Genomic DNA, 23,248 nt, shown 5'->3' with positions numbered 1-23,248 from the left:
TTCTCCAAACTAGAGACTCTGATGAGTACCCCGGACCTCCCTAAGCCACTCACTCAGTGCTATGCTCTCCTACAAGAGCAAAAGTCCAGACCGTTTGATAGAGCCTGTGAACGCTGGAGACAGGATATCCCTGACCTGTCAGATGATGACTGGAGGGAGGTCGAACTGTCCTACTTCACATCTGTAGTGAGCGCGAGGGACTTCCTGATCCAATCTAAATTCCTCCATCGAGTATATTTCACCCCTGCTAGATTATTCCGTATGGGAGCAATGCCCAATGACCCTTGCTTTCGCTGTCAGGCTGAAGTCGGATCCTTCCTGCATTGTGTCTGGTCCTGCCCTAGGGTTCATGTCTTCTGGTCTGAAGTGCTGGAGTTCCTAAATCTACACTTTGAATTCCCACGATTAATGTCTCCCTCTGTGTGTCTCCTCGGCATCATAAATGAAGTTATCAATGGCCACTATGACAAAATTTTCTTTAGGTTTGTCTTATACTACGCCCGAAAAGTGGTGGTGATGACCTGGAAGGACCAGGAGCCCCCTCCATTAAAAAGATGGATACTACTTATTAACAGCGTCATTCCCCACTACCGGACCCTGTATACCAACAGGAAGTGTCCCCAGAAGTTTGATCGCATCTGGTCCAGATGGTGCGCGACTCCCCATACAGCCTTATAATCACGTGTGATATATACTCCTCTCTATGATGAAGGAGACTGAGCGTGCTGGTATGTGTGTGTGTGTGACTGATTGTCTATGTGTCAATAGTTATTTTTGTCGTAACAAGACGTCTGGCTACATTACCTGCTGACATTTATCGCGATATATCCCTTAGTCAATATTGGAACGCAATAAGATCCTGTTCGTTACCGCGGATGATATTCAATTATTTTGTATTGTAGGGAAGAAAGTATGTAACAGACAATCTTGTTCTTCGGTTTTGTTTATTGTAATTGTTTAAAATTTTTCAAAAATTGCAAAAATAAATACTTTTAAAAAAATAACAGGTTCTGATATTGTGTTCAAATGAATAGTTTGGTTACAAGTGAAAACATTTGTACCAAAGTTCAAGACAAAGTCAGAGCGAAAAAAAAAGAACAACCAAGCTGACACACATAGGAGCCAGCTGTAAGTAGGGCACCATGCTGGACTAGCTACCAGGAATCTAAGACCTTATGGAATGTCAGCTGTGCACTGAACCATCCACAGAAATATTTTTAGCACACTAGCAACAAAAACATTTTCGAATATACATCCATAAAACCTTAATGTGTACACATGAGACTTTTGGTAGCATATAAGAGTGATTGAAGTTTTAACAGTTGTTACATGGTATAAAATATATGCAGGCCGAAATCTGAAAAATATCCAAACATTTTTGGAGACTAATTCTGCAAGCAGATCCAACACATTTGAAATGATGCATTTGACTGTCTTCCCAAATAAATATGCTATGTTTTATAATAAATTCATATAAATGGACAAATGAGAAATATTTGGACCTGGTAGTATCCCTTCCTTGTCTTGAGAGTGTATGCAACAAGAACACTAAAGCCTATAGTACCCCTCAGCAGGAGGGGAGAAAATATGTGGCAAAGCAGATTGCTGATATGATTAAAAAGGTAATGTTTTATTAAATATATGGTTAAAAAACATGAGCAAGTTTAAACATATTGTAAGAAAAGTTACAAGATAGCAGGATTGTGGAGTAATGATGCAGCAGAGAAAGACAGTCATACCCGGACACAGCACTTTAAAACAAAGGTAAACCCCGTTAGATGGAGTGATGTATACAAATTTTGAGGGTAGGAAAAAGACAAGGATGCAAGTAGAATAGTGGTGGCATAGCAAACCTAATGCCTTGTATCGACCACAGTAGTGGAGCAACCAGGTCAGTCCTTACCAGGAAAGTAGTTGGGGGTGCAGAGTGTCCGGGGATGACTGCCGCCCCGACGTACGTTTCGGCTCCTACTGAGCCTTCGTCTGGGGGTCAGTAGGAGCCGAAACGTACGTCGGGGCGGCAGTCATCCCCGGACACTCTGCACCCCCAACTACTTTCCTGGTAAGGACTGACCTGGTTGCTCCACTACTGTGGTCGATACAAGGCATTAGGTTTGCTATGCCACCACTATTCTACTTGCATCCTTGTCTTTTTCCTACCCTCAAAATTTGTATACATCACTCCATCTAACGGGGTTTACCTTTGTTTTAAAGTGCTGTGTCCGGGTATGACTGTCTTTCTCTGCTGCATCATTACTCCACAATCCTGCTATCTTGTAACTTTTCTTACAATATGTTTAAACTTGCTCATGTTTTTTAACCATATATTTAATAAAACATTACCTTTTTAATCATATCAGCAATCTGCTTTGCCACATATTTTCTCCCCTCCTGCTGAGGGGTACTATAGGCTTTTGTGTATTCCTTCTATATATGGGGCACCCAACACTTGGTGCAAATTTGTGTACAGCCTCTATAACAATTATATAGATATTCCTGTACAATTTCTGTTTTCGTTTCTTCTTTGTGAAGCAACAAGAACACTGTAGCCTTCAGTTTTGTCATTGATTTAGAATTGGTGGTGTCTCTCGGGAACCCAAATGTTTCGTAAGAAGTTGGAAATAGCTATGGAATAAAATGGACCTAGAAGTAGTATAATGACAGATTCCTTAGATAGCAAAAAGGTTCTTTCACTTTAGAAGATGAGGTAATGTCTAGGCATGGGGATATTTTTACAGATTTTTATTTTGTACTGAAAATTTACAATCTCTGCTTATTTTTATGCTGACAAGTCATTGAGGTGGTTTGATTAGTTTTTTTATGCTACTGAAAATCTGAAAATATAGGAATTTTTGTAATTAATATAGTTAGTTCATTAAGTAAGGCAAACCTATTTAATATATGTGCACTAGCTATGTAAGAAAAACAAGCTGCCCTGGAAGTGGAGGTCGAGTTTAAGACTTTTGGAATCAAGACTTTGGGACAATATTCAAAATATTCAGAATTAATGTATGTGACTAAATGCTGCACATGGGCAATAACCAAATAACTTTTTACTCCAGTAACCACTTGGGGTAAACAATGTTAATTTTTATTGTTGCTGGGCTAATGATCGAGGTAGTGAGTGTTTTGTGAAAAATTAAAAAATGTCGATTGCCTCAGAAGTTTTTTTTCTAGATTTTCTAGACACACAAAGTTTGATAGTCCAGCTCACCTCACAACTTGCTTCAACCCCAGCGCACTGAAAAACACCAAACCCCACAGATTCAGGTCATAAAACTTCAAACCAAAGATCAGAACCAGCGCTTCAGGAGTTTTGTAGATAAAAAATTCCTTTTTCTTTATTTCTAATCCAGATAAAAGCTAGAATTTGGCAATGTACAAGTGTCAAGGTCCCAGAGACCCACGCGTTTCGCTCGTTAGAGTTTAATCATGATTAACAAGCGAAACGCGTAGGTCTCTGGAACCTTGACACTTGTACCTTGCCATGTTATAGCTTTTATATGGATTCTAAATTTTCTACTATTCTACTATTTTTTTAAATATTTTGTTATATTATATTTTAATTGTATACTGTACATAGAGTTATACCAATAGAAGAAATAACATCCACCCTCTAATTTGGGTTCATTCATTATTCGGAGGCTATAACCTTCGCATTGGTTATGAAAAAAAATAATCTGTGGCACAGCAGAAATCAAATGTAATATGTCATTCAGAAATTTGTACTTGGCCGCATGTCCATTTAAACAAAATTAAAAATTCACATCACTAATTGTACCTGGCACCATCATACACAGGGATCACAGAGATTATTACAGCATTGCAACATGAGAGACACCAAAGAGGTTCCAATTGAGAAGGCAGCCAATAAACTTGTGTCTGTAGCATCTGGTATGTTCTCAAGAACAATTCATGAGTTATGTATCTGTTACACATAGAAACTCTATAAAGAGGATAACAGGAGCGGGTCACATGACATGTACCATAAATTGTCAATAGATTGAAATTTCACAAAAGGTATGATTTAGTGAAATAGAGCTATCCATAGTCAGATCCATCTAAGAAATTTATGGCGGGTCTTCCTATTTCTACTTCATTCTTAGTCTCAGTAGATATAAACAAATCTTACTGTAATTCTGTATTGGAAATCTGAATTATAAAAGATGCAATACAAATTAGAAAGTCATGACACTTATAGTCACTCCGCCTCCTACATAGACATGGATGGCTCTTACTGTACTTGGGTCTAAGCAATAAGAAAATTATGGGCAAAATCGATCTTTGTATAATGTATCTTGGGAAAGTGTATTATTTATTTCTCAGAAAAAAAGAAATAGAACCAAAGTAGCAATATTTTAACTTTTGAAGGTCCTTAACATGGAGGTGCACTTTAGGGGCATTTATTTAACCCTTGGTTATTTAACCAATATTTAAAAGCACCAAATTTTTGGCTTGAGTTGGAAATTAGTTTGTGACATTTTATACAATTATACTGCTCACTCAAGTTTTTAAAGAAGGTGGAAAAGTGTACATGTTAATATGTATAATGTGTGATCTTCATGTACTCTTGTCAGGATTCGGGATGAGTGAATCCACTGGACCACCGTGGGAGGTGCTACTAGCCGACATCCAGGACCGTAGTCTAAGTGGCACCTGGTCTTCACCAGAGCCCGCTGCAAAGCTGGCTGGACTTGCTGTGGCAGCGTACCATTAGATTGTTCCACAGCAGCCGAGGTTGAGGTACCTTAGCAGGAGACCGTCTGGTGGTCACGTCCAGGCACAAGGTCAGGGCAGAGTTGCAATGTCAGGTCCAATTCGGGGTCAGCAACGGGAGGTCCAGGCAGATCGGTACGGGAACACAGGCACACCGGAAAACAGCAACACGGAGGAACACTGGTAACACAGGAACACGGAGGGACTCTGGTAACAGAGGAACACGGCAACACAGGACCCAGGAGCAGGAACATACTGGAACGCAAGAATACACAGCAACGCACAGGAACACTGGAGGCACAGGAACGCTGGAGACACAGGAACGCAGGATAATCGCTAGGCAGCTTTCTCTAAGGCTGTGAGGCACAAAGAACCGGCAGGGGACACAGGAAGGGGCTGGAGTTTAAGCAGTATGACTGGCCACCAGCACCGCGCTGCCGGAGTCATCGCTGGATCCAGGGGAGGTGAGTGGCATGCCGGGGGCCGGGAGCAGTGGAAAGGGGCCTGCAACCTGGGTGATGGGTGACAACTATGATAAATATAGAAAGTATGAGAAGAAAAAGAACATATAACTCTCTCTGGCTCCAAATTCACAACTCACTCTGCCACTTATGGATTCATGACCCTTCAACCAGTGAGTGTCCTCCTCAGATACGGGATATTGGTCAGAAGAGGCCACTAATTGGAAGCGGGTCCTGTGACCACCCCTAGAACTTCTGTCCTGGCAAAGGGCCTCAAAATGGAAGTGCCAGAGTGACGCACAACTGGGTGTCGGAGTATGCATTCTTTTTCTCCTAACCAGGCCCCTGCTCCCTGCGGGTTTTCCATTTATGTTCAGTTCGAGGGGACCTAACAAAAGACCAAAAGAGCATTCAGTTTCAGGAGGCGTTAAAACCAAACTACACTAAGTCTAATAACAAAACTAAATTGTATAATATTAGCATGCTATCATCTATATTTTACAGTCCGCTCCAATGATCCCAGAGATTAGTGCAGGATGGAGGTGAATAAGCTATTAGCCATCATCTATGGTTGCCCTTAGTTATCAGTACCATTTGTAGAATTCCTCAGTTGACTTTACCTGGAGTATTGCCCATTTCGAGACTACACAAGCAGCTGAACTGGCACAAGATTAAAGTGTAAACTATCAGTTATTTCTGAGGTGCTGCTTCTGTGAGGTCATGCTGCTCATACTCAGTAAAGTGATAAGTTACTTTGTCATATCAAAACTGACTTGTCACAGATTACAGTGCAATATGAGAGATGAAAATACTAAGATCATTATAGATGTCATTATAAAGCAGGATTTCCCATATGTATTTTTTAGTAGTTCAATACTTTAATTTCATAACTATGTATTATTACTATTATGCCTATAGGTTTATACTGGTTAGGACAAGGCCAGAGCAGTGCATAATTAGGGTAAGGAGAGCGCTCCACCAGCCAAAAGAGCAAGGGAGCTTTAGTATCATAATTGTATAATTATTTTTTCAGCAAAACCACTTGGTTCAGGGATTAAACAAGATATGTTTCTGCTTCAGTGTAGCTACAGCATTCTCAAGGTATGTTTGGTTCACAATACATAAAATCGAATGGTAAATTTCCTTAATTCTGGTCTCGCTGGTGAATATCTCTATATACAAACATACTATTAATATATTGGAAATTGGAAGCACAAAAATCACTATACAGCATATCAAATGTACCCAGATCCAGTGGTGGCCCCCAGGAGACCATCATGATACTGAAACAGGAGGTTGGTGCAGGATAATCTCACTTTCTTTATTCTGGTAAACCTTGACCTTTTAAGATTTTTATTCATAGTAACACATAAAAAGCCGCAATCTCTAGGCTTTAAGAGAACCTGTTTGCTGGAAAAAGTAAAGAAAGCTATTGTCAGATGGTCCCTAAGTGCTAGTTCCATACTGGCAGGATGTTTGTAGCAGTGAGACCTGTCAATCAGGAATAGAGAGCAAGGGCATTGCAATGAACACTGCATATGCAGGACTTCATTAACCCCTTACCGTTGCGTGACGTATCTCTACATCACACATTGGCTGCGGGTGTTAGATAAATATACTCTTAGAAAAGTGATATTAATTCACATAGGAAACAATGACCCACATTTATTAAAAACAGTGCAGTCCATACTATGGGGGGGATTTACTAATTCTGGCGCAAGCACGACTGTCGGCATCGGAGATCAGTCTCCGTAAAGCACAGCCCGATGTTTTAAAGTGGCGCATGGCTATAAGTAAATAATAGGTAGACGGTAATAATCAGTCGTGCACCATAAAAATGCCGACATCAATGAGATGTGCGCCAAAATCTTACATGGACTTCTCCTTAATTTTGCTCTCTGACCATTTTTTTCCTCGTCTATTGTGCGTCAAAAATTGTGCCTAAACATGCTGACAAATTACACATAAATGTGACGGATAATGTGGAAAAGTTAGGCCATGCCCACTTGTGAAAAAAAAATGGAGGAGTCGGGATAGTAGGAAACGTCTGTTCTTTCTGGCGCAAATACATTCTAAATGATCCGCAACAATTCTGGTGCACTTTCTTCATGAACCTGGTTTTTTTTTTGTGCACCATTAACACTTCTATTACATAATAAATGTGTCACACGGTCCGTATACTGGAACACCCTTTTAATTGCAGAATTTTGTGTAGTGTCGGGTACGGTGCAGCCATGACATAAATGAGTCGCGTGTGCCACATGTGGTGCTGACACTTCTGAAATAACTGTGCAAGCAGTGTGTACATAAAATAACTTACAAAGTCCGACAGAAAACTGGCGCAGGGGCTTTAGTAAATGTGGGTCAATAGGTTAAATAGGCATAAATAATAATAATAGGCACATTGCTTATATGAAGGCAAGGTAATTCACAGACATTTGATGCCTCGCCTTCGTACTGTACCTCTCCCTATGGCCTCGCAACTTTATTTTTTGACACAATTGGAAATGAAGTTAGAATGAAGAACACAGACAGGTGGAGAATTGGACTGAGACATAACTGTTTTTATTGAGGCGAGCATCACAAGTTAGGATTGCAGCAGATTAATAGCAGCCTCACAGCCAAAACAAACAGACAAAAAAAAATCTCATTTACAAACCTATTAGCTTTGCTGTGTAAGCTCTCCACAGCCGATCTGATTGTGCCTCTTCCTCCAGTGCTCCTGCAAGACAAAGGACAATGCATTATTTATCAAACTCTGTTACTGTCTGTAAGCTTCGCTCTAACAATCCGATCATCTCTTATAGAGAGCCCAGACGCTTCCTCCTGCTTGTTTTAGACCCAGTTACAATCCCCAATTCTAGACAGTGGAGACAGGCTCTCGCTGCACTGCTTTGAAATACAATGTAACCAGGAGACATTACATCAGATCCCATCAAGGAAAGACTGTAAATTATTTAAGGTGCCTTACTTCATTTGTCACCTCGTGTAATAAGGGTCTTGGTATTACAGTCTTGGCATGACATAAAAGAGAATAAAAGTTATGAAGTGTATAGTCAAAGCTTACACATGACTTAAAGGGGTTGGCCACTTTACCTCATGTTTTTTGTATGTTTTTAGCACGGACAAGCATCGATGGAGAGGAGGAGGGGTGACTCCTCCCCTCTCCATAGAGATACATGGCGCATGGTGCCGTTATAAGGGAAATTATAGCACATGTCCTATCTTTTCCCCTGGTATGGTGCGGTAATTTGCTTTACTTACTCTATTGCATTGCCATGGCCTAAATAAGACTATTCACACCGATGCTGCTCTCCTCTCATTATCTAATCCCTGCATAGGTGTTACACCTCATCCCTTAGTGACTAATAAACCTTTTGTGACAGTTAACTTTTATAAATCGCAGCAGCCATAAAGCAAACATCTAGATGTGTGTTTTCTTACTTGTTCTCTTGTCCTGAGATATGCAGAAATTATCTGCATTATTCTGTGTTACTTCAGTGTGAGTAACCCTAGAGTCTATCTTATGTTGTTCTCTCATCTTGTGATATCTCAATTAAAATGGGAAAGTTAAAAAAATATTTCTTTATGCTACAGCATGGATTGCACAGACAATACAAAGAGCAGGCGCCACTTTACCTTATGTTTTTGGTAACATGTGTTTAGGTTTAGAGGCAGGGTATTAGGTAATGTTACCAATATTGATATTTCTGCTCTGCTTCTTTGATATGTAAAGTGAAGCCATGAGGCTTGTAGCTGGACTTGGACCACAATGGTACACTGGTGTGTAAGGTTTTTTCACTGAGCACAGCACAAGGTGGAGGGGCTGTGTGGTGATACAATAAAGAGATCTCACATACCAGGGTGCAAGAATGCTCAAAGTCCAGCTAGGATCCTGGAATAAAAATGCATTTTTCACAGTCCTGCTGTTGCAGCTGCTGACAATATATACAATGGTATGTTTCTTCTCTAGGGCTGATTTTAGACATATTAAAGTTTTACATGTTCAAACTGATGCTTCCCTAATAAAAAGGTATTCTTGTGACTACTGACCATATCTCAACGTACACACCAAACACTATATGAATCAAAAAAACTTACAGATTATATTTTTCAGTGTGTTTAAAATAAAATGTAATGAGAGAGGGAGAAATATAAATGCGACCGTAATTTACTTATTTGTTTTAGGAGAATAACTCAATGCAATTTTTTAAAGTTAAATTAGGACTCAAATATTTTTTTATTAAGCTTTTGCTAAAAAGAACAAGTAAAACTGTAAATGATTGGATAATAATAGTCAATGACATAGCTCCTAGTCCTCATACTCATGGTACATTAAAATAGGGGCAGGTTTGTTGCCGGACCTAAGCCACATTTGTGGCAGATCCATCACAATGGCCCCAAAGACCTCACTAATGTATAATGGGTCAATAAAGAAAAAAATACTATATAGGGGAACCTAAGAGGTAAGGAGGAAGGATTCTGGAGCAACCCTGTGTAGAAGGAAGCTGGGTGCAGGTCTTCAAAAGGTCTGATGAAAATCCCAGTAGATATCAGCAATCAACGAAGAAGCAGTACTCCATGTTGGAAAAATAAAGAGTTTTTTTTCCCACCATTAATGTGCAACGTTTCACCTTTATATTAAAGGCATTATCATGCATCTGCTTAATGAAAAGGCAAAATGTTGCACATTAATGGTGGAATAAAGAACTCTTTTGATTTTTTCAACTGAGTGCTGCTTCTTCGTTGATTGCTGATATAGGGGAACCTGTCGCCAAGAACCTCATTTTCACTAAAGACAGGATGCAAAAGCCCATTACAGCTGCATTGCAAATATTCCTTTCTGCCTTCTCTAAGCATTGTCTTTATAATATAATTGTGTTATAACTTACCTTGCACCCTGAAAGTATCCTCTGTGTAGTCCCAGGGGTTGGACTTTAGTTTGGCTGCATTTTAAAAACACATGACTTGCCTGTGCTGTAAACTCCTCAGCTCCCAGCCCCCACCTTTGTACACCTCCTCCCTCCTACTCCTTTACAGAGCTCACAGCCTGGGGAACTAACATCAGTGGGGGAGGGAGAAGCTGTTCAGTAGCAGGTGGGGGCTGAGGAGTGAGCAGCACAGACAGGCCACATGAAATGCATCCAAACCAAAGTCAACACCTGGGACTAAACAGAGTATTCTGTCAGGGTGCAAGGTAAGTTATAACACACAATTAAACTGTAATACAAATACAAAGCAGAAGGACACATTTGCAATTTGAAAATGAGGTCCTGAGTGACAGGTTCCCTTTAACCATTTCAGCATTTCACAGATAAACCTTCAACTTGCATAATATAAAGCAACAGGATATAGGTAATGGAGCTTTACCACCACAATTTTATTTATCGCTGTGTTATTTAAAATATGGCTTAGGCTTTCTTCCATAATAGGGATTCAGAATAAAAATGGATGTTTTGTGGATATAATTGTAATAGTTTTACTGGCAAGAAAAGGAAATGTGATTACAGAGACAGATAACATAATACTGAAATGCTGAATGTATCTGTTTCAATATGTGGCGAGATATAATGATGGACAGTTATGAAACAGGCAAGGGGTGCAGTGACATACATCATGAATGATTGCTGCCTAAAGAACAAAATCTTTAGTCATTTCTCATAAAATGTTTTTGAACCGCAGCTATTCCAATGTCAAACCATTTTTATTGTCATTTATACCATGATGCATTGCACAATCCTTATGAATAAAATAAAGGGATATGGAATAAATAGTCACGTTAGATAGTGACATCTCCAGTCCTATCTAAGTCATGTTGTGGTACTGTTTCCAGCATATAACAATTCTGCAGTTTACAATGGGCGCTCCATTTTCAGGCCCAGTACACAGGTATTGATTGCTTGGCACATGTTCTGCACGAACAGATTCTTGAAAGGTCACAGACAACTTTTTTTCTAAATTATCTTTGCTCAGCTAGTGGTTTCACACCCTGCTGTGAGTAAATCTCTACAAAGAATGATGAGAAATGGATGAAATAGTGGATTACATCCAAGACTAATATGTGGTTCTTATTCTCCTTCCATTGCCAAACAAAGTTACTTTGTGTGTCCTACAGGAACATAAACTTGGATTTATAGTTAATAGGAAAAAGGAAGGGGTCTTAAAAAAATCATTATGTGATCTTATGATGTTATTTTCCAATATTCCAATACTAGTCTACAGAACATTTTCAAACATTTGAATAAAAACCTCATGAAAATATATTAAAAAAATCTTAGCAATATTTTCACATTCTGTTTAATAGTTTTTTTAGAAAATCTGGTACCCAGAAAATGATAATCTAAGTAAACGTTTAATAGTTGTCTACAAAAAATGTAACTAAAAACTTTATATGTATATACGTATATACTCGAGTATAAGCCGATGCGAGTATAAGCCGAGACCCCTAATTTTACCACCAAAAACTGGGAAAACCTATTGATGCGAGTATAAGCCAAGGGTGTAGTATACAGCCAGCACCAAGTAGTATACAGCTAGACCCATGGGGTATACAGCCAGCCCCATGTGGTATACAGCCAGCCGGCCCCAAGTGGTATACATCCAGCCGGCCCCAAGTGGTATACAGCCATCCGGCCCCAAGTGGTATACAGCCAGCCAGCCCCAAGTGGTTTACAGCCAGCCAGCCCCAAGTGGTATACAGCAAGCCAGGCCCCTTATGTATACAGCCAGCCTGCCCCCTGTATGTTAAGCATATAAAAAAAATAAACTTAATACTCACCTTCTGGCGACACTCACCCCCGATTCTCGGCGCCGGCTCCCGATCCCCGGCAGCGGCTCCTGGCGTTTCTGTCTTCTTTCTTCTCTTGCCGACGGAGTCAAGTCCATGCGATCACCCCGCCGGCGCTCACTATTATGCAGCGCTATCGCTGCTGATGACATCATCAGCGGCGACACCGCCGCATCATAGTGAGCGCCTGCAAGAGAAGAAAGAAGACAGAAGCCGCTGCTGGGGATCGAGAGCCACCGCCGAGGATCGGGAGCCGGTGTCGAGGATCGGGGGTAAGTATCGCTGGAAGGTGAGTATTAAGTTTATTTTTTTAATGTGCATAACGTTGGGTTTGCGATCGGGAGCCGCCAGGAGCCGCCGCTGGGGATCCAGGCACCGGAGGGTGAGTATTACAATTTTTGTTTTTAATTGACTCGTGTATAAGCTGAGGTCAGGTTTTTTTAGCACATTATTTGTGCTGAAAAACTCGGCTTATACACAAGTATATACGGTAACACTGGAAATTGTATAACAACATAAAAAATTGAATGTATAGCATTTGATTAAATAGTACAATATACAATATAGCCGACCACACATATGTGTATAAAACAGAGCTTGGTAAAAATAGAAGAAGAAAAATTTATTCATTAACACTGTTCACATTACAGGAGTAACATTTGAACACACATCATTTGTCCTCGTGGTCACAGATTTGTCATCCAGGCATAACACATATTTGGATCCGTAATATTTGTACCAGTACACTTTACAGACTTTGTGCCCTCTAAATCTCTATAGTAGATCTTATCGATCAGAGTTCGAAGGTGTTCGATAGCCGATGAATGTTCCACTTACATATAGTCAATGCTGCAGAGTTCCCTCTACACCTCCAACGTCTCGGGGTAAGTAATAATAATTCCTTTATTTATATAGCACTAACATATTCCGCAGCACTACACAGAGCTTGCCAAATCAGTCCCTGTCCCCATGGGGCTCACAATCTAATCAACCTACCAGTATGTTTTGGAATGTGGGATGAAACGGGAGGACCTGGAGGAAACCCATGCAAACACGTAGAGAACATACAAAATCTTTGCAGATGTTGACATGGATGGGCCTTGAACCCAGGACCAGAGTGCTGCAAGGCTGTAGTGCTAACCAGCAAGCCAACGTGCTGAGCAGCATCTGGGGATTTGTACATGCGCCTAGGGGCTAAGACATATGAGGCATTCCAGGTCACAGCAAAGTCTGCTGGATCCTCTGTGTTAAGCTACAAAAATTGTAATTCTATTGCTTTTTTTACAAATGGTGAAACGTAGTTGATAAAAAATTGCTAAGATATTACACCAATACTAGACGTGTTTCGAAGTCTAGCACTGTTTTTATATCCTTGGATTAGTGGATCCATTTTTTGTCAGCTACATTTCACTGTTTGTAAAAAATTATAGAATTACAATTTTTGTTCCACAATCTTGAAAACACATCCTGCCGACCACCACTGAGGATGCTCCTATTCTTCAACATGAAACAGTTATTGTTTGTAGCATTAACTATCAAAAAGATACTTCTTTATTATAGGCAACATCACAATCTGTTACTTGTGGGGCGCCATTCAGGAAAAATATTTTTTCAAGCATAACTTTAATCCATAGTACCAGGTATTGGCTGAAGCACGATAGACCTTGTGATGTGTACTAGTGTTAGTACTTCCCAGAACAATTTAACTATTTCTCTCTACTAGTGATGAGTGGACTCGTTTGGGCTCACCAAGTTTGACCAAACCCTAATGAAAAGTTTGGTTCAGGTATTTGAACCTGGACCTAAACAGCTTTGGTACCAGTACCACCTGCAATATGTGCTGGCGTTAATCACGGGTGTTAACCCTTTAGATGCTGGTGGTGCACTTTAAATGCTGATGGCATATGCTTGCTGCTATTTACCCTAGGATCGTCACTCCCTGTGATGTCTTTACTAACTGCATTTAAAGATTTAACATTTATGATCAGCACTAATTGCAGGTTTTACTCGCTGATGTTGATCCCAGGGCCGAATTTAGGGTCTGTTCAACACTACCCTCTATACACAGCTTGATGGGCCATAAGTGTTGATGATCATGGAAACAATGGAAAAATATATTTAACACCATTCAAAATATCGCTGTTGGTTGCACTAAAGCACAGCACACACAGATATGCTCCATCCATACAGTTACACACACAGCTCTGCATCATCCATACAGTTACACTCACAGCTCTGATTCATCCATACAGTTACACACACAGCTCTGATTTATTCATACAGTTACACACACAGCTCTACATCATCCATACAGTTACACACATAGTTCTGCATCATCCATACAGTTACACACACAGCTCTGCATCATCCATACAGTTACACACAGTAAGAGCAATAGTTATTGCAACCACTCGCACCAACTAGCCCTCCTGCATTATGTATTCTAATAACAATGATTCATCATAAATTGCTGGATTTAGCAGTCACATCCCTACATCTAAACATTATGGAGGGGTTGGTGATTGTTAAGGTATCTCTCAGTTTATTCTACAGCACTGTACGCTCTAGCTAGAATAACATCCAGCACCATGGACAAAAGTCAAATGATTCAGTAACCATCTTTAACTGGTGGTGATTTTTGTTGCATCTCACTACAACAGCCGATTGAGAGGAATCCTGAGCTGAATTTGCCACGTGACACTCACCCAATCTTCATGAATTTGGACCAAATTTACAAGTTAACAATTGTCCACATGAAAGGTGATCAGTAAAATTGATCAGTTGGTTGTGTAAGTCCATTGACACTCAATTTGTCACCTTTGCCAATATTAGCTCAGCGCTATTTCTAGAAGTTCATAGAGATGCATAAAGGAGAAGAAGCTATATCATGTTTCTTGTATTCACTTTAACAACTCATTTGTACAAAGTTTGTTGAAAACTTAGAGACCACCTAAGTACATTTTATTCCTTCCATCAGAGCTTATGTTCAGTCAAAAATAGACACAGAGAAGCAGGGTAAGCTCACAATACAGAAGAAAATGTGAAGAAAGTCCAGCATCCAATTCTTTAAGCTGAAATGTACTGTTTTATATAGAACAAGTAGAAATCCATCAGTGTGAGCAGTATCAAAAACTAATTCCATATTTCATGCATCTGTGGTAGGCAACATATATATATATATATATATATATATCTATATATATATACCTTGCTGATGCACATATTTAGACCCCCGCTTCCCTACAAATAATTTTTTAAAAATTATGTTATAGGTAAAATCCAAAAATAGATAAAAATTGTATTTTTTTGTATTTTTTTTTACCCTTTCCCCAAATTGGAGGAGATTTATCAGAAGTATCTGAGAGCGGGGCAGTTGCAGTTGTCCAAGGCAACCAATCAGAGCTCAGCTTTAATTTAATAAACATAAAATGAATGCTGAACACAGATTTATTGCATGGGCAACTTGAACAGTTCTGTTCTCAGACGCTTCTGATCTCTCCCAGTATATTGATTTATGTCTTCAAATATCACAATACTTTTATGTGTTCACATGTTTTTGAACAAAGTAACAGTCAGGTGTTACTTCAATATGATTCCTGTTAAAGTTTCATTAAGAATGTGAGACTCAAGAAATAGACTGAACTTTACAGTTTAAGACATTTGACATAAAGGTATCATAATGCTTTATCCTACAGGTCATATCTTTGTGACAGTGAGAGGATGACCCAAGACACATGTTTTATCAACTTGCCTAAATATTGATAGATTTATCCAACCTATGTCTATTTTATAAAAAAATAAAACATTCCTCCGTGACCAGTATGAAAAAAAACATTTGCATGGATTGCTTCTATACATTTCTCATTTGTCCATCCAATTTCATTAACTAGACAATTTTTTTTTCAGATTTAAAGAGGAGTTTCTATACCTTTTCTGCACACTAAAGAGTTATTGATCCTTTGATAATTCAATAATTTAGTACAGGGCTTTCTCACATTTTTCTGAACTTGATCTATAGGTCATAGATCTCTCACACGTTTTCACACCTTAAAATAAAGTACACAATCTTCCTAAGTACTACCTTTTGACAAACTATATGACAGGGACAAATTATGAAGTGAAGCGCAAAGGAGATATGTCAATACATTTATTAATACATTGTTTAAATAGTAAAACTAAGTATAAAAATAAATATGAAGATCTATATAATATTATCTATATAAAAATTAATATTTTATTATTGGGTTATACTTTTGTCTGTTGCTTAAACCATAGAATAATAAAGGATCTGGGAACAGGCATTAGACATAGTCAGAGACTGTGGGCCCTGAAATAAACTTCATTCAGCTGTCCCTGCCTACTTGCCTCGCCCTCTCTAAGTGGTGGGAGACACTTAGACATTATGAAAAACACAAAGAGGAAATCAAGACAAAACAGAGACACCCCCCCCCCCCACACACACACACAATTAATGAACAAAAATTAGCTTTATGCAAAGACTGGAAGCTAGTTTGGACATGTACATCACGTACATCCTTTTTAAAATGTGATCTTTTTTTAAACTACGCTTAGAGATAACTTTTCTTTTTGCATGAGCTCAAAAACTAAATATGGAGCAGCAGTGTAATATCAAGGGTTAAAACCTGCTGTATATGGTGCAAGCCTCAATGAACCCGACTCTCAGGTAGGTATAGTAGATCCAAATAAGATGGAGGCAGCACTCCTGGAAGAGTTGACATTTGCATTTTGCTCTTGACACCTACACTTTGGGTGAATAAATGTCAACTCTTCCAGGGGTGCTGCTTCCGTCTTTCTTATTTGGATTTTCTTTTTTCATAGATATACAAGCGGTCCCCTACTTAAGAACACCCCACTTACATATGACCCCTAGTTACAAACGGAACTCTGAATGTTGGCAATTTACTGTACTTTAGCCCTAGGCTACAATAAAGAGCTATAACAGTTACCAAGTGTGTCTGCAATGAAGCTTTGTTGTTAATCCTGGTTCTTATGACAGCTCAACATTTTTAAAATCGAATTGTCACAGAGACCAAAAAATATTTGGCTTTGGTTACAATTGTAAAATATACAATTTACATACAAATTCAACTTAAGAACAAACCACAGAACCTATATTGTACGTAACCCGGGGACTGCCTGTACCTGGTGTCGGATTTAGTGAGCTCGTCACATTATTTATTTATTTTTTAAAATTTTTCTTCCCATCATTTTTCATTGGGGCCTCTCCCCAAATATGTCAAAAGCTTTGATAGGAAGAACAACTTTCCATGCAGGTATTCCAAATGTTTTTTTCTGTATGATCAGTTTTATATTTTTTTTGTCACTAGTGGTATAAATCTTGAAATAGTTGAGAAAAATGTTTTCATTTCCTAAAATAGCAGATGCATTTACAGCAGGTGTCCTACCCGCCCCTACAACAGCAGCCTTCCACGCAGTCCCTCTACGGAGGGTGATCAGCGGTATATAATCCCGTTCTCTATGTATGTAGAAACTAGATTTTAGTTTGTATCCGCCACAGTTAAAAAAATATGCTGCGATTTTGTAAATGTACAAGTAAAAAAAACACAGTATGAATTCTATTCTGCACAGTCCTGGAGACAAACAGACATTTTCTGTAGCTGTTAGAGAAGTTTCTTTAAAAATAGATCTATAAAAGAACAACATTTTTTTTAATGGAAATGAAGCTCCCAAGTAAAGAACGATGGCCAGTTGGGAGGAATAAAAACATCATGCAGTCAGGCAATAGAACAATGGCTGACATCCTACAGGCTATTGTGCTACTAGGAATGGTCCTATTTCTCAGCACGGTATTTGCCTTATTCCACATCTCTTTGGAATAAACTGCCATAAAAAAAACAATTACAATACCGTGTATCAAAAACTCATTGATGAAGACTTGACTAGACTGCCAATTCATCATGCACTGCTTCCACCAGCCCCTGGATCTTTTCCTTCTATCTCTGCTAAGTCTTTCCTTCCTATTTATGCCATTATGTCTAATATCTGCCTCGTGGATCACTTCCAGAAAAGCCATAAAACAGGTTCATGTAATGGGACCAGCTCATTATTTGTGAATTGGGAGATAAGTGAATCCAGCTCTTGGCCGGTATTGACGCCAGCCTGCAGGCAGAAAAAATATGTTTTTCTAAATAATGCTGTCAACCTTGTGCTACGTCGATTTACTGCTCTCTGTATATGGAGTGAAGGTTACATACATGGATCAGATTTTATATTTTATTAAAATTACTGTCGTTTTAAATCTATATACAAAAACTGAGAGTCAAGAGTGTAAATCACTAGAAAGTAGAGAAAGGAAGGCAAGTGGTTTCTCCAGTGAAGAGAACATCACAAGGCTGGCTGATTTACATTTATCAATTGTCTATTGATGTGTTTTTTTACCTGGTAGCAAACTGAACATGTTAGTGATGCTACGTGCATCCATTGTAGGTTTACTTCAATTACTTATTAAAACTAATACAGTAATAAAAAAAACGCAACCTTGAATCTATTGTTCCCTTCACAGTAAATTTGTTTTACATTGTTTATGTTACAAAGACAATGAAATGGAATGAAACATACGAGGTCTATTCTTACAACAAGAAGTGGCTGCCACTATTGTAAATGTTTCCTAGCTGATATATTGTGTTCTACACCCATTTCATGAAAACTATTAGGATTCATTTACAGAAAAATATTTAATAACCTTAGAGATAAATGAATCGATTTGTAGATTCGGTCAGAATCGTCCATTTTTCACTCACTGAATGAAATCAAAATATTTTACAAGTCTTTCAAAATGGGTGAGGGAAAATTTTAAAAACTCCCCAACCATCTCTCAAAACTTGACAAAACAAACAAAAACAAACAAACTGTTTTAGAAGACTAGAGGCCATTATATACCATTTTTCAGGATAATTGGAGTACCCACGACCCCAGCTTAAAGCCTGCTACCCATGTCCTTAGTATATAGCTTGCAAACCCATGTCCCAAGTATATAGCCTGCCAGCCCATGCCCCTAGTATATAGCCTGCCAGCCCATGCCCCCAGTTTAATAGCCTGCCAGCCCAGCTCATTTCCTAAGTATATATCTTGCCAGCGCATGCCCTCCCCCACCCCGTATAGACAGGCAACATATGCATCCAGTTTATATACCCTCCACTACTCCCAGTATATAGCTAATGCCTGCCATCAGTGTGCCTAGCACTAGAAAACCCCTCAATACTCATCTTTCCGACGTCCCCCCTAAAGGTCTTCTTTTTCATTGTTGATGTCGGCCGGTCACTGTGTGACGTCATAGTGTGTGCACAGCCAGCACACAAGGACTTGTGACCGGCTGCCAACAGCAATGAAGAAGAAGACCTGCGGGGGGCGTCACAAAGGTGAGCTTTAAATTTTATTTTTTTTTAAAGACTTTTATTTTATTTTTTTTAAGTATATACGGTAACCTAAAAACCTACCTATTTAGGATTGCCATGCAATAACCCCACTGCTATGCTCCCTCACCCTGTGTCTCCATCTACTGTCCCATATAGATTCTGAGTCCTCCGGGGCAGAGTCCACCTTCCACTTATTCTAGTTCAATATAGTGTTCTATCATTTGTTTGTCCATTTGCTGTCATATTGAATATCATACTAAGTTGATCCCAACCACCCAATGAGTTTTAACATGAGGCAGTCTGGAGTCCCTGGGGCGAAGGTAGAATCATTTTATTACTGCTTCTATCTTCTTCTTCCCTCATATCAATATGGAATTAATGGTTTTCTATAAATAAATATGAAGTTCCATTTTTCTCTATAGACAATTGTAAATGTTGCTCATTGAAATGTTTCAGCTGTGTCACATACAGGGCTCACACAGCATTTCCTTCTAATGTAAAAAAACTATTTGGATTTAGCATATCTTCATAATAGTGAGTAAATGTATTGTGAATACCTCTGACATGGCAGTAATATAATATCTGTCTGAAAACATAATTTGGGGTATCAAATTATTTTACAATCAAGTAACTTAATTTCTGACATAACAATGTACAGTATGATTTCCCTGTAAACCTCTGCAGTACATTTCCATTGAGAAGATACAGCAAGGACGGATCTTCAGATACAGCATTGCTCTAAAAGACTTGGAGTAATTTGACTGTAACTCTTGATCTGGGTCCTGTCACTAGTCCTTGCGTGCAGAAGGATCGGAGTGCATATGTTATGTGTCTTGTCCCTTGGCCCCCAGTGGTACATGAGCTTATAACAGTCACATTCATGTCAGTTCTTGTTACTAATAAGTTACAGTCGCCCACAAGCTGCTTACCCTTCGCACTATATGCGCCAGATCAGCCTTTATATCCATGTGAGATAATCTTTAGCAAACCAGTTTCATTTTAGTGTTGTTGGTTTTTGGTATTTTTATGTTCCAAACATCAGCATTTGTGAATTGCATCTATTGGTTACATATTATTAATAATTATTACGATTATTAATGACAATTTAAAGTTGTCCACTTTCAGCAAATATTTGATGGGTTGTTTAAGGAAAAGTTATAATTTTCCAATATACTTTCTGTGTCAATTCCTTACAGTTTTCTAGATCTCTGCTTGCTGTCCTGCTTAAGAAAGCTTCCATGTTTACTTGCACTGAATAAAAATCTGTCCAGGGGCTTGTGATGGACACAAAGTTATATCACATGGCTCCTATTACTCTCTGCAATAACAACGGCTTGTACACCTGCATGTCCATCACATGACCAAGGACAAATTTCTATTCAGTGGAAGCAAACATTTAAAGGACACCTGTCATCAGGCCTGTGTCACTAGTCCTGTCACTACTGTTAGAGCATCTCATAAGGATCCATCACTGCCTTTATCTAGTCAATTCATACATTAATCGTTCTAAAATCATCTTTTTTTATTATGTAAATGAGGCTGTTCACATAGAGAGAGACAGTGATGTCACCCCTGTTACCTTCACCTCTCCTTTCCCTAGCTCATGTCTGTGTGTAATGTGTAGTAAAGCATTGCTGGTGTCTGTGCTTTATCTGCTGACATGCTGCATCCTCCTAATACACATGTGTGAGACACAGACATCAGCTACACAAGTACCTGACATGTTCTGCTATAACATGGCTGCTTGGAGCAGTTGTATCTCTCCTATACACACACAGGGTGCAGTGGGTGCCAGCTCCAGGAAGCACATGGAGGAACCATTACACCATTATACCTCACATCAATATACAGAATGTCAGTCATGTGTATAGGAGTATCTCATACACATACAGGCTGCAGGGGGTGTGGCCGCCAGCACCAGGAAGCACCTAGAGGAGCCATAACACCATTAAACCTCACACCATTATACAGGCTGTCAGTCATGCGTATAGGAATATCTCATACACACACAGGCTGCAGGGGCCGCCAGCACCAGGAAGCACATGGAGGGGACATTACACCATTATTCCTCACATCATTATACAGGCTGTCAGTCACGCACTGGGGGGTGTGGCTGTGCCTCCCACTCATGAATAAGCTGGACAGCTTGAATATGATAATGGATCATTGGACATCTCTCAGGTCATTTGTATACAGCTTTAGTACTTCATTGCTAAAGTTTGCATGTAGAGGGACAATGAAGAGATAGAGGCAATGCTTTCTAATGGTAGTTTATGAAAATATATTTAGTTTAGGGGGTTCATTTGCCTGACAGGTTCTCTTTAAGCTTTCTATAGCAGGACAGCGAGCAGAGATCTTGAAACCGCAAAGGAATGGATACAGTATATTGTATAAGTATATTGGAAAATTGTAGAACTTTTCATTACACAAAACATATTAATTATTTGCTCAAAGTGGACATCTCCTTTAACAATTTAACCCTGGAATTGTTTACTGATATCAATTGCAATTGCAATGTAATTTAAACCACATGGAGGCATACATAACCTATAAGAGGAACTCGTGTATCTGGGCTTCCATCACTGATCCTCAAATAAATTATATGGACTGCCTAATGGCTTGTTCACTCTTAGATGCAGTGAAAGGAAAGGATGAGGTAGAAGTGGGACACTGCATTACAATATCATTAAATAAGTCAAAGATTTTCCACACATTTATTATCACCAGTACTTAGAATATGAAATTAAAGGGGTATTCTCGTCTGAGCATTCACATTCAGATTCATTAATCTGCCATTTATAAACATTTCTTTAATTAGATGTTATTTTAAAAAAATGTTCCTGTGTGAAGATAATTTCTCATAAATGTAGTGATTTGGACCCTAAGAAACAAGACTGTGTCCCTGCATACGGCCACCTCTGCTGCACAAATAAACAAAAAGTTTTTGTATATGAAATGTACAGGAGTTACTATATGTCCCACAGCCGTCCTGTGGTAATGATCGCTGAATCCAGGTGGTCGTGCAGGACTCAATAGCGCATGTCTGGCCCCCGCTGTCAGAGTGTGGGGTGGTCGTAACCAAGGAAGCTATCTCGTTTATAAAGGACAACATAGCTACATTTATGAGAAATTATATTCACACAGGAACATTTTTTTAATAACATCCAATTGAAAAAATGTTTATATATGGTAGATTAATGATACTGATTGTGAATGCCCAGATGGGAATACCCCTTTAATATCAGAATTCTTGGGATCCACAAACTGATTCCAGTAAGTGTTGCTAATAATTAATATCTGATTGTGATATCTCATTAAAGTAAAAGGGCATCAAATGCAATAGAAAACCACATCTACTACACAATGAATGGCGCTGTACATGGTAGATTATGATGAAGTCATCTTACGTATACAAATGACGTGGTCTCTTAAATCCTAAATCTCTTCCCACAGCACTGTTCATGAATACATTTCTAGTCTATACATTTCAAACAGGATATCCCACTGTATTTTTAAGGTTGCTTGTTCCTTTCAATGTAATATGAATGGGTTTTCAGCAAAGAGTGATCACAGAGAACTTCATGCTATAGAATACACCCAATGCAGCCATTGGATTATATACTGTAGGGCATACAATGCCCAATGCTTGTTAATGGAAAATGGGTTGGTAACTGGAGTTCTATATTATGAATCCTGCCTATTAACCATGGTTTCTGTGTTGTGCAGTACAATTAATATGGAGAAAGTCACTGAGCAGAACTGTAACCTGTATTGATCCTAGCATCTAACAGTGTCACGTTGTATTTATGTCAATAACAGTGAATCTACTTTCCTGAAATTTGCAATCATTCTACAAATGACAGAGTTACAGAGTTCCATAAAGTTTT

At 39.0% G+C, this 23,248-nt stretch overlaps 1 protein-coding gene across 1 annotated transcript in view; it reads right to left on the bottom strand.

The window, feature by feature from the left end:
• Positions 1–23,248, bottom strand: part of ST8SIA2 (ST8 alpha-N-acetyl-neuraminide alpha-2,8-sialyltransferase 2) — a 137,417-nt gene that overhangs the window by 66,185 nt on the left and 47,984 nt on the right. Inside the window, exon 2 of the mRNA XM_072148554.1 lies at positions 7,837–7,899. Within this exon, the coding sequence (XP_072004655.1) occupies positions 7,837–7,899 (63 nt within the window). The remainder of the gene's footprint in view (positions 1–7,836; positions 7,900–23,248) is intronic.

The sequence above is a fragment of the Engystomops pustulosus genome, chromosome 4, assembly GCF_040894005.1.
Source record: "Engystomops pustulosus chromosome 4, aEngPut4.maternal, whole genome shotgun sequence".
Classification (NCBI taxonomy): domain Eukaryota; kingdom Metazoa; phylum Chordata; class Amphibia; order Anura; family Leptodactylidae; genus Engystomops; species Engystomops pustulosus.
This window is presented reverse-complemented; position numbering and strand designations above follow the sequence as displayed.